The sequence below is a fragment of the Macrobrachium nipponense genome, chromosome 41 (assembly GCF_015104395.2).
Source record: "Macrobrachium nipponense isolate FS-2020 chromosome 41, ASM1510439v2, whole genome shotgun sequence".
Classification (NCBI taxonomy): domain Eukaryota; kingdom Metazoa; phylum Arthropoda; class Malacostraca; order Decapoda; family Palaemonidae; genus Macrobrachium; species Macrobrachium nipponense.
This window is the reverse complement of record NC_061102.1, coordinates 4,552,964-4,576,690: the sequence shown is the minus strand read 5'-3', so window position 1 is coordinate 4,576,690 and position 23,727 is coordinate 4,552,964. Positions and strand designations below refer to the sequence as shown.

The 23,727-nt window shown below is 34.2% G+C and overlaps 1 protein-coding gene across 1 annotated transcript in view; it reads right to left on the bottom strand.

The window, feature by feature from the left end:
* Positions 1-23,727, bottom strand: part of LOC135212441 (hrp65 protein-like) — a 183,963-nt gene that overhangs the window by 8,374 nt on the left and 151,862 nt on the right. Inside the window, 1 exon segment of the mRNA XM_064245812.1 lies at positions 10,844-10,918. Within this exon segment, the coding sequence (XP_064101882.1) occupies positions 10,844-10,918 (75 nt within the window).

The window sequence follows — 23,727 nt, the reverse complement described above, 5'->3', positions numbered from 1 at the left end:
ATCTATCATCGACTGGTCGCTGAAGGACATGAAGGAGATCCTGAATGCCTGCTGGAGTAAGTTGTGGCCAGACTGTGTCCATAGTTATACAAGCCTTTCTCCTCAGGAAATCCAGTATTCAGCCAATAATAAGGCAGTCTAGTTGGCGAAAATTCTTGGTGGGTGAGGGCTTTGACGACATCACCGAGGATGAAGTTGGCACCCTCACTGATGCCCACTCTGAACCCCCTGACAGACCAGGACTTGGAAGAGCTGATGAAGTCACCCAGCGAGGAAGAAGACACTCCAGGTTCAGGAGGAACAGGAACAGGAGGAGGAGAGTGGCCTGACTTTGGAATGCCCAAGTTTAAATAATAATAAACGACCACCAGGAGTTTGTTGCAACAAGGGATCCTTACATGGAATGCTCCTTGAAGTTTTCCAACACTCTTTATACAGCATTGGAGCCTTATAATCAAGCCCTCACCACCATGAAGAAGCAACTGCAGCAAATGCCAATCACAATGTTCATCACACGAACAAAGGAGGACCCTCCAAAGCCTCCCGAATCACCTGAAGTGCCTCCCGAAGCACCTCCTGAAGGTGTATAGGTAGGGTGACCATTTATTCGACTTGCGAAAGGGGGACAAAGGTATACAGTGAGCCCTTGCACACTTGCACCTATGTTGAGTCGTTATAAATTCTTTAGTTTAATACATATAAGAATATTCAATTACAGGTGATAATAAATGAGAAAGTCTATCAATCAGCGTTTTATTCAGACATTGTCGCTGACATTTTAAGGTCTATCAATTAGTGTTTTTATTCAGACAATATTGCTGACATTTTAAATAGAAAATTATTCTTTAAATTTTAAGGAAAATTACAGACGTTATTTAAAAAGAAAAAAATTCTTACATCATTCTTTGGCATATTTTTGGCTTGATTTGATCTTTGCTAAGTATATTAAATAACAGGAAATGATAAATTAGGTTTATCAATGACATTGCTTTTATTCAAAAGTTATTTATAGTTGACATTTTAAACAAAAATTAGTCTTTAATTTTTAAGGACAATTGTAGTAATTACATGAAAAAAAAGAAAAGGTCGAAAGGGGGACATCAGGGCGTTCCCCCACAACTGCAAAATTTTGGGGGGATAGAGAGTCAAAAAGAGGGACTGTCCCCCCTCAAAGGGGGATGTATGGTCACCCTATGTATTGGTGCCCTCAAAAGAGATGTAACTCCTCTGCTTAGCTGTGCAGTTATATCTTCATTTTTATTCATCGGACTGCACGGATAATTAATCATCATCATCTTTAATCTACATTCATCACTGGTGATTACCCTATTTACATGTGTTACTATACAAGTGTGAATGTGAATTTTTTTTCTTAATGTTCATACGTATTTATTCTCTCTCTCTCTCTCTCTCTCTCTCTCTCTCTCTCTCTCTCAATTGTTTCCCTCGTAAAGAGAAAACTGGACGTCTTAAATATTAACTGTATGAAAGAAAATGTAAATGACTGAACACTTATGGGGGACTGGATTATTTTCACGTAACGTAACTAAGTCATGTAGTATCAATAATATTTGCAAAGATTAATATGAACCATAATAGGATGATATTTTAGTGTATTTTTGATGTAGGATGGTATTTTTAGGGATACCTTGTGTTTCCACATTCAAAATAGAAGTTTATAATGATTTTTAGATGGGGGTTGTAAACATTTGCGAGGGGTCTGGTACGCATCCTCTGGGAATACGGGGGAACCACTGTATTACTTAGCAGACAAATCTACATAGGGATATTAACTGATGTGTGCACAGTGGTATAGTAATTTCACTGATGTATAAAACCAACAGAATATCTTTAGTGACATCAAATATTTTATAAATAAACTGTCTTTTCACATCACCCTACATACGAGATGCATAGATGAAAAAATTACCAATTAAAAAATTCCACTGACTGAGTGTATAAGGAGCATACCGGGGTGAAATTATTTTTTATAAATGTACAATAAACTTCACAGTAATATCATGTTCTCTAGGAATAACCACCATTATCATCATCAGTTAGTCACTGTCACTAATTGTACCTATCTACAGGAATGAGAAGTGGAGAAGCTAAAGCACATACTGATATAATAATGATGAACAACATAGAAGAGAATATAGAATTTAGGCACAAGGCTGAGAGCTGGGATGAACACCATCAACAGCATCAAAGATAAAGATTGCAAAGTTAATATGAGGCCTGACTGCTGAGCTCTAATTTGGTAGTGCAAAACAGACACATGATTACAAGAGCCAGTCAAGAGATTAAAAACATGGCACTGAAACATGAAATCAAACCACGGTATTGAGAAGAATTGTCAGTAAATGCTATAAGAGGTATGTGGGGTGACACTGTTTATATAAAGGGAAAGGTGGTGACTAGAAGGCACCTGGCAAGGGCAAAGAGGACTGGGGAAACAGGAATAAAATGTAAAAAGGCAAAGGTATAAAAGGGTTTCAAAATACAGATACTGTAATAACAGGGGCAGTATTCTGGAAACCTCACTGAAGAAAATGAACATGGACTGAAGGCTACTGGCATAACAGAAGGATCGACACAGAACATAACTGACAATGTTAAAGGAGTCCTCTGGAATTTTAAAACCATGAGAAGCCCAAGCCCATCTCCAATAACAAGTGACTTGAGAAAAGCAGCAGCAGAGTCAATCAGCTATGGTCTCACTAGAATATATCTAAAAATGAAATGGTATTAAAAAAAAAAAAAAAAAAAAAAAAAAAAAAAAACAAAAAAAAAAAAAAAAAAAAAAAAAAAAAAAAAAAAAAAAAAAAAAAAAAAAAAAAAAAAAAAAAAAAAAAAAAAAAAAGGGATACACAGCGGGTTGAAAATTATGGAGGAACATGACTATGTAAATATTGGGAAAAGTCTGGAGGAAAGAATGACAAACATGGCAAAAATCAACTTGTGTCAGTTTCCTTTTATGCTATTAAGATCAATAACAGAAGCAGCTGTTATGAGAACACAATATTTTTGTAGATCTTGGACAAACACCTGACAGCGTACTGGCATAAATATTCAAATCTACACTAAAAATGCAGAGGATATCAGAAAGATTCAAACAATTTACATTACTATACCATTACACAAGATCTGGTGTGAAAACAGAGGCAGATGTATTAAAAAATAGGATAAATGCTGGAGTCCATGAAGACTAAGCAGAGGCTTTTTCCCGTATAATAGTAATAACAATCTAAAAGTTGAAAAAGGAGATCCCAGGATATGCATTATGAATTTGAACTAACAATGACAGCAGAATTGCGTTACTATATTGGTGTAAACATTTTAAAAGTGTAAGTGTGGTATGGAGAAGAGGACTGAAAATCAATGTATACTATCAAAACTTACAAAGACTGGAAAGAAAGCAGAGTACAGCTCAAGTTCAGCAATTCCTTGTATCCTTCCTTATATAATGATATTAATGTAACTATAGTCACTTAACCCACAAATCAGGTACTACTATTTTAATTTCTCAATTTACCACACTTAGGTTTCCTGGCTACTTCTCTAAAACAAGGAAAATCAATATTTGCAGTCTTTTTTTGTATATACAACCTACACATTTTGTTCACACTCAAAGCTTGAATATTTTTGTTACTGTAATTAATGCCTTTTCTATTCATTGCCAAGATTCTGGATTAATATCAAACTGCTGTTCTAAGTCTTATATGATAAACCTAGTACTACTGATCTAATTTCAATTCCGAATGGTCTCTTCTGCTTTCCCTCCCTTTCTGCAACATTTCTTCCTATTTTTATTGCCCAACTCCTTCAATTTTATCATTCTAAAGCACAGTTCACTTAATCATAGCCTTCAATAATACACCCAGTACTTTATTTCTGTAGATGCACAAACATTCGTTTCATAACCTGTCTTCTTAAGATCCAGGAAAATTCCCATGTATGTACTGCACTTCATACACTGAAAAGTATGCCTCCAAGGACTGCTGTTTGCATACAGCATTGCTTCACCTAGCATAATTAATTATTCTTCTTCTTTAAATTCACTATTTTAGTAATTTCAAAGGTAATCTAGACAGTGCTTAAAAATACATTAAAGTATTTTGTGGTCAGCTTCAGTAGCCTACCCAAGATCTGGCAGCACTGTATCAACAAGGTTTGATCAATTCAAAATGGGGTGGTATTATGGTGATTGATACTTTGACAGACACTGTTTAAAGCAGATGAAATTCATACCAGCAAATGAGAAACACATCACACTAAAATCTTGAAAACTCTTGAAAACTGAGAGAGAGAGGAGAGAGTAGAGAGCGAGAGGAGAGAGAGAGAGTGAGAGCCTGTATGTAACCTGTCAACTATTACACAGCATCTAAATGCTACAATTCATATAGAATATATGTTTTATACGTAATATTTAGTTGGAATTTTCATAGACTATTGGAAGCTGTTTAATATGTAACAGAAAATCTAAATCTGATGCTCTTCCTAAAAATGTTGCAAATTTTGTGTAACTCTAACTTCACAAAATCTTTGCATATTACTGCATGAATGAATATAATGGTATCTGACTGCTTTCATGGTCAGAAAATGTGCATATGTCACTGGAGTAACCATTATCATAAAGACATGTTTTCTCAGCCTCAAGTTCATTAAAATGATGCAAAATACAGAAAGGTAACCCAGCTTGTATGCTATTGGCTTAAAATTTCAAACACCTGGTATATCAAAAGTCTAACTTTCCCTACAAATGTTGTCAGTTTATGAAAAACTGGATTAAAAGTCTTTTCGTATCAACTCATGAACAAAATTTACTAGCGCTTTTTTTCAATGACTTCTCAATCTGTCACTGATCCTAAAATACTTCACTGAATTAACCTTGAAGATTTAAAATAACTAATCAGTTAACTTTCTCGACAGTCCTTTCCATCCCCTGAAATATAAATCCTTGTCAAAAAGCATTACCACCAGATACTACAAAAATACAAAGCATAAAAAAACAATAAAAAAGTGAAAGGTAAAAACTGAAAAAAATATACTAAACACTATCACACTTTCACTTTATTTTTTTCCTTTTATAAGTTTTCAACCTCTTTCAACAGCACACACTGTTGTGCATTTGCAGGTCAACGGCCAATACACCTTTAACCTGGATGGGATGCCAGATAATGAAGACATACTACTAATAGTATACTCAGAGCTCTGAGCTTAAAAATGACCAAATTGTATAAAGGGTAACTGAACAGAACCTGCAACTGGGAGAAGAGGAGGAATGGAATATGTTATAAAAACAAAAGTGGAAAGGGCACAAAATGATCAGTGACGAAAGTAATCAGAATTTATAACAAAAAAAAATTAGAAAAAAATCTAAGCTACCGCAAAAAAAAAATCTAAGCTACCACAAAAAAAAAAAAAAAAAAAAAAAAAAAAAAAAAAAAAAAAAAACTCTAAGCTTAAAAAAAAAAAAATAAAAAAAAATAAAAATAAAAAATCTAATGACCTGACTATAGTGTATGAGAAAATAATTGAAGATATAGGACCACTAAAAATTGGTTAACAATACAAGGATGTAGAAAAAATCAATAATTATTATGCAAACAGCTAGTGGAAATGTTGAGGGAAACTGAACACTGACAATATGACTGTCAAAAATGTACACAGTTAAGCTATGGAAGTAACATGTGGAGGCATTTTACAATAGTATTTTTAAACAAAATATTTGGTGCAGTGGTAATTACGAGTGCTAAGTTTGAGACAGACACACAAAGGAGAAAATCTTGAATATCCCATTAGCAAACAACAATACTTCATGAAGCATATGACCTTTACTACTCTATGCAACAGACATAGGTACTTAAAAGAAGGGAGAAGATCTGAAAGAGGCATGGCAAAATTCTATGATTCATGACTAGAATTCACTGAAATAATAAAATTGCAAAATTAATTACTGTTATAAGATGCAATGACCAGTCTTGAAGAAAAAAGACCAATACATATCTCAAAAGCTTGAGGTTGTTTGGGCATGCAATGAGAACAGAAGCTCTGTAGTCAGCAAGAGGTATGAGGTGAAGATAAGACAGGATTCTTGACTAAAATGTTCAACATAACTGGAAAAAGTTATTTTGCATTTAAACCTGCATGGAAACACCTAACATTCATGTTGACGATGATGATGATAGATATACAAGGTAAATAAGTCTTAAGCAATTATAACTTCTAAACTACTCGGTACTACAGCAATTCAATTTTAGCTAAATTCTTGTAGGCACTTTCTTAAACTAGTTATGATAAGGTACTGAGTACCAACTTTGCTAACTAAAATAATTTTTCATAATACATAATAATGTTATTTCCCCATTTTTTTTTTTTTTTACATCATTCAGATAAATCTTTTCACAGAAATACTTAAATAGTTGTAGTGTACATGACAAAGCAGTCATTATGCCTCAAAAGTGTTTCCACGAAAACGACAAGATACACACTATCACTGAAACTTTCCTCTTAATTCAAAAGGTATTTGTTTTTATTGCCATACTTTTTGCTTTTACTCATCACAACAGAAAATTTTCTTTACATAAAATGAGACTGTACTTTGCCTGTTTTTCTTTGCTGATTCAATTAACTATTCACTTGGCTAACTAGGAAAATTGTCATATAATAACAGAACTCCCGATCACCTAAGCACTCAGAATCCCTACCAATAACTTTAGTCTCAACCTGCACTTAGTATAGGATAAAAATAACATCCGTAAAGTACATTGATAATAGATGTGATACAAATCACATACCAATGAAGCAGAAAATCTTATAAAAAGGCAGTGACAACTTTAAACTGTGCCAAATGATGAATTGTCATAATGACAAAAGGGTAGACTAAAATTATTTAAACATGATCATGCAATTTCACTTCTTAAAATAGACTAAACATTTTTTTTACTACTGCTAGCATGTGTACAAATCTAGTAACTGGAAGTAAGTCCCTTATTTCTTTTTCAACAAAAACTTTCAAAGAAACAATCGCAATAAGGTGTAAGCTTTTGTGCATCAAGTAATCTCCAAAAATAATGGAAACTTTTAAGATAAGCTTTTGTGCATCAAGTAATCTCCAAAAATAATGGAAACTTTTAATATCAACCTCATTAGAAACTTGGTTAGTAGTGTAAACATCACTTTTTTTGCTTATAAATAAGTACTGAAATGAACTGGTACAAGAAAACATATTTTTAGGTCTCCTCCATACCAGCCCATTGTTTACGTAACTGTACACTTATCAGCGTACATATAAGTAAATGATTATGGTTGTCAGGAAATGGTGTTAATTTTTCTGTAAATAATGAAATCAGATTATTTTCATCTAAACAGCACTTAATAGAAGTTTTCAAGTTACCAAACTGCACTTTGCTATCCATAAAATTGTTTAAAAAATATTTCCCGCACAGATTCTGAACTCTCCAATTATTACTCAGGGCAGTGTAACAACTTTGCACTTTGATTTTCTTTGGGGGGGTGGGGTGAAGGGGTGTAATAATTACCTTCTTTTAGTACCAAAGCAAGCAAATTTTTTTAAATAATTTTACTTGGATATAGCATTTAAATTTGCCTTCTATACTTCAGTTTTAGTTCAAAAGAAATAGGTTACTTTTATAAATTTCAGATCTGGTAATACTCTCACAACCTCACACACACACTTGTGTCAGATCCTTGAAGAGAAACCAATAAATCATTTATATAAAGTTTCCTTTTTTTCCAAGCTAGATTATACAAAGCTCAGAGTCTCATTATGGAGTTTTTAAGCCTATCTGTCAGAGAGCAATACTAAAGTTACACAGGGTCATTCTCGAAGTTATAATACAGCTTCAAAGTTATGTTTCAACTAAACGTTGTGCCTTGCTTAACAAATGTGATAAAGAGTCACCACACAAGTTTTGGAATAGTACTTGTTCTTGGCCTTGTAATCAAGCACATTTTCACCAGCCAAAAATGCAGATGGGTCAAGACTTTCTTTCAAAACAGAACAGATAGGAAAGTAAATGTTATGCACAATTGAAAACTTTCAACTTAATTCTTAATAAACTTCATTACTAGATTCAACAGCAAAAAATATCACCAACAAGTAAAATACTGAGATTTTCAATGATGGAAAGCAAATAAAAACTATTGTATCCAATATCCTATAATAAGATTTGCCTTGGACAGCAAGGTAGCTATGATTAAAATGAAAAGATCATCAACAATGTTATCCTAATGCTTTCCATAAAACACTTCTTATTCCTTTCCAAAAATTGTGATTCTGCTCTTGAAGAGTACCTGTATTTTCAAAGCAAAGGAAGTAAAGGTCTTCATCTTAAAACATATGGCAATATCTAAAGTGCCCTTGATGCTAACCCTCAAACAAACATCACTCTATAATATCAAACTATACACAAAAGTAGCATATAGGTACATTTATCTCATGTTTTCCATTTTCAGCATGGAACTATTCTTCAAAACTATAATTTTGCATATTTTGTATATCTACCTTACGTAATGCCACGTGCAAAAAATTAGGTAACTATATAGTATGTCAATTCAGCCTACGAATGGAATATAATTAATTTAATAGTTAAACTCTCATTGTAAATCAAAATATGGAAATAGTCTTCATGGTTCAAGTCCACAGTAGTGAGAGTTTGCAAGATGTGTGTGCGCATGCATTTGGGGAGGGGAAAAAACCCTTGGCATACAATACTAAGTTTTTCAAAATATGAAGTATTTTGCGTAGGACTAATAGAGTATTTTAACAAGAACAATGACAACACTTCAGGGCTTTATTCAGCATGCCCCTCAATATTGGGTGAAATTATGGTTTCTCATAATTCACATTTAGACAAACTTGACAGATTTCACCAGACACAGACTTTCTAGAAATTTACTATTTAATCAAATGACAATACATAGGCTTTCCTTCTATTTCTAGATTTCAATTTCCTCTAACAATTGAAAACAAACTCAGTAGTGTTCATCAACATTTACCCATTAACGTTATGGAGAAATGGAATTGAAATATACTACAAGGAAATTCACATGATTCCCGAATAAACTGTAACCAAACTTTTTTTTTCTAATGATCATTAAATCATAAAAGGCTGCATACACTTCAACTCTCAAGACAAAAGGTAAAAATAAATAATGCAAACAGATTTGTCATCCTAAGAAGATATTCCATTAAATCTCACAGCTGTGAGATGTAGTTTGAATGCGTACACATCTTAACGCAAGTTTGGAAAGTTCACAGTACATATTCTACTGTGCGACTTTGAGGTTGGTAAATGTTCTATTTTAGGATGGTATGATGTTCTAGAATGCATTTTCTTGAAATATCAATGATCGGACAGCATCAGCATCATCCATGTATGTAGTACATATCTTATACGTATTAGTGGGTGGTTAAACCTTAATTTATGGATGGAAATCATGTTGCTCTGATATGAAATGGTGATGAATCATTTTCTTGGAGAGATGTTGTTTACATTTTGCTTTTTATAAATGAAGTTAACTGGCTCTTATTACAAAAAATGACTGAAAGGCAAAATCAATGGATGTTATGTTAATGCACAACGACGATCAAAAATGTCGTGGTTACTTTTATACTTTTCTAACCTAAGAGTTGTTTATCTTAAATGCATATCAGCAGTTCACCAGTTCAAAATTAAAGTAACTGCTTAGCAGTCTGGGCCCTTCCTTGAAATAATTATTTCTGTTGAATCCAGACTCGCTGATGATTTTACGAAACATTCCAACCTTTTCTGTCCTTATTAAAATTCACTTATACTGAGGCTTTATGCAACATTCTGAATTGCCACTGTTCAAAAATATCAACAAACTACCATTCATATGCAGTAAACCATAACTTGAATGCAAACCAAAATTTTTAGCAACTAATGTAAAAATGCTAGACTTAAATTTATTTACATTATCCTCCAAAGAAAAAGGGTATCAGACTAATATTCAAATTACAATAAACTGTTTTTAACCCTCCGTGGTGGTGCTTAGCCTCAAGTATTATCACGTGAGACTTCTGTGATTTACCCAAAAAATCAAAAAGGGGATTTCTATAATAATTTCTCTATAGAAATCTGATTGATAGTATAGAAAACCATGGGAATTTGAACAACCATGATGAAATTGAAATTTCAAAGAGGTGGATATTTAAAAAATTAGTTACTAGTATACTAGGCCCTTCACAGTGAAAGTACTGCAAAATCAAATTAATACTTCCACTAAGGTCTAAGTAACTAAGAACTTCATCCATTCTTCCATCAGAGCAGCAACTGCCTTGTTCAGTTTCTAGGGTAATGGCAAAAACATGTTTTAAAAGGTCACAAGTATATATCTTACATAGCATTCAGTCATTTCTAAAAAGACATCACAAATACTGAAAACAACTTGCAAACAGCAAGAACTTTTCAAAATGGTCTTTGAAGATAACTGATTTGGCAGGAATTTACCCCAAAAACTTTCCTCCTAACAAGAGATCATTGTTGGTAAACCTGTATGAATTATGTACAAGAATCAAAGCCACTATCTTATTTTACCCTTATCCATGGAAAAAAAAAAGAAGAAGAAAACACCATAGAAACACTTACAATATTGACTGGATAATCATACATTCATTTCTGACTGGCCACCATGTCAAGCACAAGTCCCCTTAGATGAATAGAAAATGAAAACTGTGATCATGACCCTCTTAACTTTAGTACAGTATCTAACTTCTATACATTACATTTCAATCACCACCATACACACACACTGTAAAGCAAAAATATAGTACAAGCATAATAATGATATTCACCTTGATGTTGTCTTCTTTGCTTTTCTCTTCCCCTTTACCGGTTTCACGTACAGCTGAACTAGCTTTGTTGGCGTGCTACGCAGTCAGCACCACACACCCCCAACAAATGGTGAATATGTATCACCACATCAGAGTCAGAAAGAAAGGGGGGGTCTTAGCCTCATTATTTAAGAGCATCATGCACCCAATAATTTTTCCAGTCACTCCAAAAATAAAGAATAAGAAAGCAATTATTATATCATGCACAAGATGTGAGAGAAAACCCTGCAGACTTCAAGTTTTTCTCAAGCAACCTCTATGTTATGAGATTTAAGCATACTATACTACAAAACAAAACATTAAAGAATTTGTTAGCAAATTCAACAATGAAAGTCTTACTCAGCTGGGTAAAACATATTCCGGTTTTAGTAATGGCAGATATTTTTCTTCAATTGATTTTATATAACATTATTCAAAGACCTTCATTGCAAACTACTGTAAAATGAACAAAACTTGGGAAACTTAAGACACCAAATGGCTATGCAAACTTTCTTATGCCATCTAAAGGAACTCCCAAACTAAAATACACTGCAGCATAAAAGGGAGAAAATTGGCTTGCTTTTCAAATGTTCCATTAAAACAATACCACATTTCACTACAAAATCTGTTATCATCCATTCTTAACATTAATGAACTTATTTTCTCGCATTATACATACCTTCTTATTACAAGAACCAATGCATTCCCAGTGAACTCTTACTTTTAATCTCATAATGCAAAAGATGCAAATATACATTCATAAGTCAGTGAACTTTCAACTGACAAGAGCACACCCTGGGTGTTACGAATAGCTTGAAAATGTTTATAAAACCACAATAATGTCACCATTGCAACAAAACTGTTATGTTTGTTTTGTGTGTATGGTGCTTCTATGTTGCATGGAACCAGTGGTTATTCAGCAACGGGACCAACGGCTTTACGTGCCTTCCAAACCACATCGAGAGTGAACTTCTCTCACCAGAAATACACATCTCTCACTCTTCAATGGAATGGCCAAGAATTGAACCCGCGACCACCGAGGTGGGACGTTAATACCATACCAACCACGCCACTGAGGCGCTCAAAACTGTTATGCAAATACAATGCACAGAACAATATACTCCTCCAAATGGAAATCAAAGACTCTTAAGAAGAGATACGCATCAGTGGTGTAAGGTCAAGGTAGTAATTCTTTATCACTGTCTTCTCAGCAACAGTGACCAATGAGAGAGAGAGAGAGAGAGAGAGAGAGAGAGAGAGAGAGGAGAGAGAGCGAGAGAGGAGAGAGAGAGATAGAGAGAGAGAGAGAGAGAGAGAGAGAGAGAGAGAGAGAGAGAGAGAGAGAGAGAGAGAGAGAGAGAGAGAACCATAAATTTCCCAAATGGTGACAAATACCACGCTCACTGAGTATACCGCTCACTGAGTACACAGGAAAGTTGGATTTGAAGATGTAAGAGATTGCTTTACAGACCAAGAACAATGGTGAACTGTCTAGAGAAAGGGAATGAATCACAGTTCATGATGACAACTGGAAAATAACTTACAAGGAGTACAGAAGTGATGAAACTGAATGATGGAGGCAGTACTCAAAATAATTATTGAATGAAGACTGAATACAAACTGAATTATATTGACACCAGTGAAATGGCAAAAAAGAAACACATGAGGTTAAAGAGCCTAAACATGAAAAATTACACAGATCCAGGACCAAACGGCCTGAGTGATTTAGAAAAGGCCTACACCTGGAGAACCAGCCACGGAGAAGTTAACTACAATTCATTCAAAGACATTATTGGAAGAGAAAAAAAGATAGCACAACATAGGCTGAGGTTAACAGACACACTCCTATAGTATCTGCTCAAGAAAACGCAGGAGGATCTAGTAATAACCAGAGAAATAATGGAAGATAAATACTAGCGTCTAACATGGATAAGTACCACATTGTCTGCTGATTATCAAGAACAATACAGGATGATACGCAGGTGCAAATAGTGAGGCCCATGGGAACTACTGTCAGTAGATGAACATTGTTTCGGACAAAACTAAACAAGGATTTAAACCATGTAAAGGATTGAAGAGGAGAATGGCAAATAAAGGACACAAATTTAGGTCGAATCAACATTGGTCTAACCAGAATGGAAACTAAGGCTTAAAGAGTGAACATATGGATACTGCTGTGTTAAAATAATGTACAGTACTATTTTAACAGAAAAATGCCACTAGCAATACTCAGGATCTCAGGATGGTAGAGTTTAAATGTGAGAATGCCTTCAGAGGAAAACATTACTGTTACCTGAAGTTGTACAGCATAGTGGACAAAGAGGTCAATGTCAAAAAAGGACAAAGAAGTTACAAGGTGATTAAGATTCAAAGACAATGCAACTCAAATCAACCGGTAAGAGAAAATGAAAAAAGACTGAAGTTGCAGGAAGTCTACACAATTAATTAAGGAAAATGGGAAGTGATAAGGGCTGCGAAAATTAATTTAATTATGACAAATTCAGTTAATTCTGTTGCACAGATTTTTGTATGCAGGGTCACTCTGTAAAACGATATAAACATTCCCGTGACAGATTATATTATAGTATACATTTCTAAGAATAAACTGTCTACTACCCAAACTATATAAAATAAAAAGAAAAAACTGAACTGCTATTTACATGGACAAGGCAAAGTTCATAAAGAAATATACCAACATTTGAAAGCAATTTGTATTTTTCCTTGGTATACACACTGGACCTTCTGGTGTAATACTCAGCTACCATTAACCTTTAGTTAGTACCATTCATAAAATAAAACCGCTTCCAATAATTTTGAAAACTGTAAAACTTCATATGAATGCAAAATCTTAAATAACAGTTGTTATATTGTATGGGGACTCGATCTGAATTTTATCTAAACATAATGGCTGATAAATTTTTTTTATTTCCTATTATTTTTGGATAAGTTACCCAGTGAAAAAACTGAAAAGACTAGAACATATGATCAAGATGAGAAGGGACAGGCAGCTAGTTAAGTTGCTTATATAAATAAATAGAACAAAACAAAAGGACAGTGGTGAAGCCCAGAAAATCATGGAGATGAAATATCCTACATAAGACAAAGATGGGAATTCAGTGCTCACAACAGAGGAGCAAAAATCTTTTGTATTTCACATCAAATTCAGTAAAGACAAAATCAGGCATAAAAACTAATCACCACTCACAAAAATTAGCTCTAGACCATTTCTAATATTCCTTATGGGTGAGGTTTTATGGTTTTTTATTCATACACGTGGCCCACGGTTAATGGCGCAATCGCTTAGCGGTGAATCGGTTTTACGGCTGTCGTCAAAAATATTCATGAAAAAAATAAGGTGCTTAAAGGTATTTTTACGGCACAATTTTCGGTTCACAGCGCCGCTAGCGCCGTTATGTCTAACAAGTACATACATTTGTAAAACTACTGTTCAGACCATAAAGGTTATGTAAATGATGTTAAAAATTTTTATTGATAGTTATTACATAGATATTAGGGTAAAATATATGCCTCTGACGCTGTTCTATGTAGAAAATATCGAGTTAAATAAGTGCAAATTTAGCTATGGATATGTCGATTTATAAATGTCCATGCTTTTATGTTAAAAATGTGTATGAAAATGTATTACGTATAGGGTATTTTTATTTCTGCACAGAAATATGATAAAAATGATATTGTTATTGTACAATAAAGTTTCATACATACTTACCTGGCAGATATATACTTAGCTATGGACGACGGAGTCTATAGCTAAGTATATATCTGACAGGGAAGTTGAATGTATGAAAAGGCAGCTTTTGAAACTGCCTTTCACTTTATCAAAGAGGATGTTTTTTCATGTTCGTTCTTGTAAGCTGCTGGCTGCTGCTCTTCCAGAAATATAGTTAAAAAAAGTGCAAATTTAGCAATATATATGTCGATTTTATAAATGTTCATGCTTTTGTTTAAAATGTGTATGAAAATGTAGGCAGTCCCCGGGTTACGACGGTCTCGGCTTACAACGTTCCGAGGTTATGATGCATGTTCCATGGTTACGACGCCTACAACGCTCATCTGGCAGATGAAATATGACACCAAAAATGCAAAATAATCAATATTAGGTTTTTTTTTATGAAAAATGCCATAAGAATGCAGTTTACATAGTTATCAATGCACCCAAAGCATTAAAAGTAAGGTTTTCATAGGATTTTTGACGATGTTTCGGCTTACGACGCGTCTCAAGAACGGAACCCCCGTTGTAACCCGGGACTGCCTATTACATATACGGTATTTTTATTTCTGCAGAGAAATATGATACAAAGGCAGCTTTTGAAACTGCCCTTCACGTTATCAACTGGGTCGTTTTTTCATGTTCGCTTTTGTGAGCCACCACCTGCCGCTCTTCCGAAAACAGCGAGTTAAAAAATCGCAAATTTAGCGATCGATGTGTTTTTATAAATCTTCATGCTTTTTTGTTTAAAATGTGTATGAAACTATATTACGTATAGGGTATTTTTATTTTTGTACATGAATATGATACAAATTACGGCAGCTTTTGTATCTGCCCTCCTCGTTATCAGATGATGCCTTTTCATGTTTGTCCGCCGCTGTTCCGAGAAATGCGTTTACAAAGACTTCATGTGGTTATATTTGATTAATTTGTGAGCTAATTATAATTAATTTTGTTAATGAAACTTCAGCTTTTCGTTATATGACACTTCAGCTTTTAGTTGTAAGTTTGCATGCATTTATCTTTAAAATTGTATGAAAATGTATTACAGGGTATTTTTTTTATTTTTGTACACACGATACAGTGGCAGTACATATGTCCATTTGAAGTCTTTGTAACAGCCCTTCACATGATGAAGACATGCCCGAACAATAAAATTTTAATTTATATCATTGAATCATGTTTTTATAACATTTACAACTGTTGCATACACTAATTTTAAAAGACAAAACTCGCATATATATTCAATTTTGCAACACTGCAATTTTTTTGTTTTCCATGGGATAGAAGTACAAAATATAACTGTGCAACTCGGTCGATGTTTTATTTTGTTACTCGAGCAAAAAAATTGAGGTACGACCGTACGAGCTCGAGATGCCGCTGCTACGTAGATGGTATAGTGACGAAAATTAAGATAAGCACAGAAGAAAAAGTATATATGCATCTTTTCCATAAATATTTTAAAAAGTTATGCATTACTTCACTGTATCCAATAATATCGTATGTATTCTAATATTATTGTATTATAAAATACTATGGTAAATCTAAGCCAGTATTCCGCAGAGCGGCCATTGTTTTGGTTGGAAATCAGCTGATGGCAAATAAGGTTGTTTTACCATATTTAACGAAATTCTTAGTGAATTTTCTTGCTTCTATTTAGCATAAACAAACATCTAGATACAGTCAGTCCCTGGGTTACGAAGGGGGTTCCGTTCCCGGCAGGGCGTTGTAAGCCGAAAATCGCCTTAACCCGAATCATTGCAATTATAATGGGAATAAATACCAATGGAGCTGTAAGTATGGGTAAACAGCACTGCTGTAGAGAAGGTTAATAGAGCCATGATGCAAGCGCCTTAAGTCTGGAACGACTTAACCCGAACAAGGTTATTTTTCCTTTTACGATATGTTTTTAGGTGGAAATATAACTAGAATATGTCTCGTTGTGATTGTGAACTATTTTTTTTTCGCTAACAGATTACGTTGATGGCATGTTTAGAGTAAAAAAAAATTACGCGATTCCATTCCCAATTTTCCTTTATATTATTATATCATTGTTGGTGATGCACGATAATGGTCACTAGCAGCTTGAACAGTTTTCTCAGCTTCAGCTATAACTAGGTTTAAATTTAATAGTATATTTCCCAATTGATCTTTGATCTATAGCAAATAAAGATATTACATTAAGATATCTGTCCTATTCTACATAACGTCATTTATAACTATGGTAATAGTGTAATAAATTACGATAGTTGAAATACAAGCCAAACGGATGTTGTTATCCAATTTGGTTGTACTTAGAAAAAAGTTGTTTCTTGTTCGGCTGTTCATGGCTGCACGTTTACGCGACGAGTATAACATTAAAACTATACTTTCATCATTCTCTTTTGCTGTTTTTGAACTTGTGTAACTAGATGGGATAAAGTTAGGCTATTGTAATTTGGTCTCTCATAAAATCGGATTATCATAAAACGAGTTATTGTAACTTGAACACTACAGCTACCTGTACACTGCATAAAACCTTATTATATCTTTACATACTCTAGACACCCAAAGGATTAAGCCTGGGCTATTTTTCACTTTACAGTATTATAATACTGCAATGTACTGTACAGTACTATTGTACAGTCAATTCTATAGTACATACTACAGTACTGCACTAATATAATTTTACTTATTGCGCCATTGCGGGATTACAGCGCCATTTGGCTGGTCTAGTATTCAGAAAGGTGTGCAGCGGCCAGGAACGGAACCCAGCCGCTAACCGAGGTCCGCCTGTATTATAATCATCAAAATCATCATGTTGTTGTTGTCATCATCATCACATCATATAATTTTTTATTATATGGGTGCTATTCATCATCATCTTTTGACAACCACCATGATCATCATGTTGTTGTTGTTGTCATTCTTATCGTTGTTGATGATGTCACCATCATCATTATCATCATTCACCGTTTTTTATGCTATTTATATAAATTTTTTTTTTTTTTTTTTATTCACCGTATTATTTTTAGATGCCGTATTTAATTATAATTTTATATTTTATTTTTGGATCACAATTTTCTATATGAATAAATCTGCACTTCATATGCATGTCTGTTGTATCGTATGATACATCATACTTCTTAGTGGAAAGACGCAAGGTTCATAAATTATCCCTAAGCTATTTTGATGCAATAATACCCCTCGAATGCATTATCGATTCCTATGTGATGCTGCTGAAATAGTTAATCAAATTCTGCTGAAGATATTGGTTTCTTGGTATAGTCATTCTACCTGCTATTGGTGACCACCAGCTGATAGTGACAAAGAAAATGAAGATGATGCTCTTGATAGACGGTATGCCTGATGAGATGAGTGGAGAGCTTGAAGTTCATGGAAATGAAGATAAGATGTTGAAAACTTCAGAGAAAAGGAAAGATAACGTAAAAGGGAAAATCTATCATTTCATCTACTCTCAGTTCTGTAGGTGAAGCTCATTTAGGAGAAGGAATGTTTGAGATACATAAGCTGTTCTTAGCAGATGAGATCATTAGTCATCTGACTGCACAAACTAATTTGTATGCTCAACGAGATAAAACCAACAAGAATTTCTGTATTGATGAGGAAAATATGACAGTTTCTGGGATTAGTTCTGATAAGTGGATATCACAGTGTGCCCTCTGAGAATGACTATTGGTCGACACTTGGTGAGGACTTAGCTATACCAATATTTCCTAACACTATGAGCAAGGAAAAGTTCAAATCCATCAAGAATTATTTTCATGTTACAGATAACAATACAATTGCAAAATGAAAAATGGTAAAGATTTTACCCCTGCTTGATATGATCAGAGAGAATGATCAAAAACATGGTATTTTTCATGAATTTGAGTACTGATGAATCAATGATCACTTATCATGGCCATCATAATGCTAAGCAGTTCATACGAAATAAACCTGTCAGGTTTAGTTATAAGATGTGGATGCTGTGCAGTGCTGATGGCTATCCATATAACTCTTCAATTTACTGTGGTAAGGATGCAAAGAGGAACCGAACCTGCCACTTGGATTTCAAGTCATTATGGACATGTCGCAGCCAGTCATGAATAAGGATTCATATGTCATATTTTTTGACAACCTCTTCACCAGTTATGCATTGGCAGTTGATCTCACAAAACAATACTTCTGTGATTGTGGAACAATCAGAGAAAACAGTAAAGGAAAATGCTCTCTTACTAAAGAAGGAAACAGAGGAGAGATTTCGACTACAGATCAGATGTGCAAGATGGAATGATAAGTCAGTCCCATTCAGAAAGTTAATAGATGGGTGAAGAATGAAGGAAAAAGGACAGTGCAGTAGCATTATCTAATAAACATGTATAACAAAGGAAAGGGTGGGGTAGATGTATGCAACAAAATGTTGTCAACCTACAGGCCAAGGCTGAGATCAAAGAAATGGTGGTGGAATATATTCTCACAACTACTGAAACTCTCCATTGTAGCTAGCTACAGATTCTACCAGCATGTGAATCCTGGCTCTCGCGTAACCCATAAAGATTTCAGGCGTGAAGTAGCCCATATGCTGGTAAAAAGCCAAACATCCAGAAACAGACAAGGAGCTCCAACATCATCTGTACCAAGGGAAGTCAGTACAATATGATGAGATAAAGCACTTCCTTGAGTAATGGTCTCAAGGTAGGTGCTATGTCTGTAAGAAAAACCATGCCAGAAATGCAAGTGTGATAAAAGGCTCCATAAGAAGAGTAGTATCACATTCCACATGAAGTTAAATTTTTTCACAAAGAATCTAATAAACAGCAAAGTAATTAATATTTATGGAACAATGTCTTCAAAATAATGTTATACTGTAAGATTTACATTAAAAAATTTTATTTTTTGTAATAATTTTTATTTTCATACTGCGATTATAGCCATTACCTGTCCAACGTTCACATTTTGGGAACATTAAAAATCAATGCAGGAAATAATAAAAAGAAGATTTTTGGTTTTCTTATAAGTGCACCTAAACAAATAAATTCCGAGATGTTCAAGCCTTTTTCTTAAAATCCTTCAATATGCGGACATCAAAGGGTTAAACAATCTGATATTTGGCAGAATTCATTCAACATTACAAGACGTAAATAAACCTGGATTAAAAAAAATTTGTCAGCATCTTAAAAGCCCTTTAGTATAAAAGGTTTACAAGTTTGTATTAAATTTTTCAAGACTAAACCCTTCATGAAGAAATGGGTGTGTTTCCAAACTTATTTCCATCTCTCTGTTCCTGTTGTATTAGTTAATTAAAATGAAGATATTTATATTGCTAATTACTGGACCACTATCACTACTCACAATGTATGGAATACCCATTTGTATTCTTAATGAATGAGATCCAACAACTCAGACAGCTCCAAGGCTTTCAAAAGCTGTTAAACCTACAACGTAGGCGGAATTGGTTTTACCCTTCTAGAAAATATTACGCATATATGAAAAATGTCAATCACCAAAATTCAAAATTTCAGAATTTTCCACTGATCCCTCAGTATCATATGTAACAAGTGCAGTTAGTCACACTTTGGTTTATTGAAGATTATGGCTGGCTTCACTATTTACATACTTAAGTATCTGCAGTGTTTCCTTTTTGTGAGAAAATGAAAGATTCAGATTTAAAAGATGAAAGTAATATTTCTGAAATGGCCATGCTGTCAAAAGATGAGATAAAAAATCAATTCCTTCAGCTTTTACGATAGAATAAATTTGTGCTAGGTTTACTTGTGCTCCTACGACAAAGTTACATCCACAGTACAAGTTACGTGCTTGGTCAAGAAATATACGTAGAGTATTTTCATTAATGTGTGGATTAAAGGCAGAAAAGAGAACATGCTCTGGTTAAAAGTAATGCGTTGAGAGGAATTACTTAAGACAAGCAAAGCTACATAATCCAAAACAAAGACAGTTGCACTATCCTCAAAACTTGACAGGTCTCAACAATGAAAAAATTACTGAAACAACTGTGTATGACACCAATACATTTCTGAGAGATAGATGACAAGAAAATTTGTAGTTTTCAGATAAGTCTTCATTTGTGATAATACAAAACTCTTTTGGAAACCTTAGATTGAACATACATCCACCAAAGTGGATAATACAACACTGGTGCTACATGGCAATACTGTTGGTTATATGATCAACCAAAGCATTGTTTACCAAACTTTTTACCTCCCAATACAACACTATAACCCCAGGTACAATCTGCCACTTGAATGAATCTGAAGAGCCATTAATGCCAACACTTAACATATTGCGTGATGCTTGAAACCTTGACCAATGCAGACAATTATTTTTATCAAAGCAACAGATTAATTAAAAAGTATAAACAAGGTCACAAATGATTTTGAACATGTCCTTAGGGCAGCAGCTAACAAACTTAACAAAGCTGTGGATGGCAGAAGTCAGAAACCAGGGTCAATTGATGTGACTGACAAAGTAGTGGAAAAACATACTGAGGGCATTCAGGTTAAACAACTGAAGACTAGAGGACCTTGTTAAATCCTAAATAGAGAATGACATGCACAGAAACTCAAGAACCCACAGTACAGACATTTAGAGAAATTTAGGTAAATGTTCAACACTGCACAGAATTTAAAAGATATGAATATAGAATATAATCTTTGGATGGAAGGCAGCACTAAATCACCTGTATGATCACCAAAGAATTAAAAATCCTGAATCATTAGTTTTATTTAAAAAATAAAAGTTCCTATGATGAATGTCTTCTACTGTAATATAACAGTATAATATAAAAATAATTAAAACATAATAGAAAAATATATAAACAATCATATTTTTTTGAGATTATATTCAATGCATCAATACATATTTAAAATTTAAAAAATGTAAGTGAATTATATTCAATAGGTCAATACATTTAAAATGTTAACAAAAAATGTGGATATGAATTATAAAGTGCTTACTTTTAAATTTTCACCACCTCAAACACCAAGAGGCACAGAGACCTTTGTGAAATTCTGGCACTCAAGTCTTTCCTGAGTTTTATCTTTCATAAATCTCCACTTATCTATACTCAGCCTCCCTTCTCATTGTTCTCATCCAAGTAGATTGGATCTACAACAATTCATATGGTGCCCAGTGAAGGGCTTCACATGTTAAATAAATTTTGTAATTTCACTAACGCCATCCAACTTCTTATATCACTTTTAAAGATTTATTCCTAAATTAACAAAATCTTTACGTTTCAGTCATGTCCCGGTTCATGCCTGTATAGTTACAGATTGTACTAGAATAATCTTTTGAATGCCCTCAAATCATTTTGATTTCCAAATCTAATTCAACCACCCCACTATCTGATAATCTACTTTAGTCTTTCAATAAATATCAACTCGAGAGAATTTACATTTTAAATCCAAAATAATAGTGCTGTGAAGTTGTGCTCTAAAAGTCCATTTGGGTACAAAAACAGTGGTGGTCCTCTATTTTCTCCATTACAAAATAGAACATGCTCAAGCAGACTACAGCCCATTTCCAGTGCTGTCAGGTGCCATTTCAAGCACAATACAGGTAAATGGCACCACTCTCCAGGTTCAACTCAATCTATGATCCCATTTGTGCACAAAAGTAACATATACTAAGGAGTAATCTAGATAATTTGTGTAGATAATTTGTGCTTAAAAGTTGAAAACAAAGTTCTCCAACTACTAGCACACCATTCACAAGGGAAAAATAAGAACATTTTTAAAATGCCTCAAAGGGCAAATAACCTAATAACAATTATAACTCCGCCATTCTTCCTTCACTTCAGAAAAAATAAATACTACAATGATCACACCACATTCCAATGTATTTTATCATAAGCAGTTTTTTTTAACAACTTTTCCATAGAAACCCATCAATCATATAAATCCCTTATTTCTGTGTCCAGGAAATCATACTAATCAGTCCACAAAGAGCAGAAGAGTAGTATACAGTTCATGTTTCGGCCCCTACTTACAGTAAGAGTCTATATCTGGCTGACTTTTCCATTCAATTGAAAGTGGAAAAATCAAGCCCATTGCGATGGGATGTGGCTGCTCAATATATTATTGATGTTTTTATAACAAATGTAGTTTCATCACAACTCCATTAACTACCAACTCAAAGGTCACCGACCCCCCACCCCTGGTATGTTTCACATCATAACTCAGGCCATGATTCCTTTTTCATTTACATGTTGTAACATAAAAAGTTTTGGAAATCAATCATATTCTAAAGTAAACCCTGATCACTTTAGCTGGGCACAGTACAAAGCACTCATTTAGTGACCCAATATATGGCCAGGGATGGCAACTGACTCAAAATCAAGTCCTGTGGCAGGCCTCCCTTGGCTTAAGAATTTGTCAGCAATCCAATCCCTTGTACTGGGGTAAAAAATAAATTTACTCCATCTATCAAGATTATCTATTTAAGGGTCATTGGATACAGTCATCCAGGCAGTGTCAATAGACCACTGGGCTGTCTAGGCTTTTGTTAGAATGGCTATCTATCCGCTATGGAATGCTACTGTGTGGATGCATCAAGGTGCACAAAGCAAAACATTTTTATAAAACAGTATGCTCAACCAACACCTAATACTTGATGTCCATTCTACTAAGCTAATCTACATACAAGAGAGAGGGGGGAGGGGGGAGGGAAGAGGATTCTTAGATTTTATGGTGAATGGGTTTGTTTCAAACCTTGTTCAACTGTATAAGCATAGCTTATCACAAAACCCATAAAAAAAAAACCTGAATCACAATGTGGGAAAGAAAAAACAGATGAGTCTAAGCAGGGAAAGTACATCAAAAGTAACACTAGGGAAATAGAAAGGCCTGAGCCAAAACCGAGCACTTCCGTACTTAAAATTTGCTGTAAAATGATCTCCAAACCTTGTGCCTTCCCACACACAAAAAGGTTATGCTGAAAAAAATGAACAAAGAGAAAGGCAGTATAAGACCCTTAACAGTCAAGACAGACAGAGCAGCAAATCTTGACTAGAAGACCAAGATGCCCCAAGAGAAGAGACTGGTTGTTTATTTAAGCCCAGAACTCTCAGTTTTTGACAAAGAACCTTTGGCAAGAGTTGCAAGAAGGGACAACAGCAACCAGACTTTTCCAAAAACTA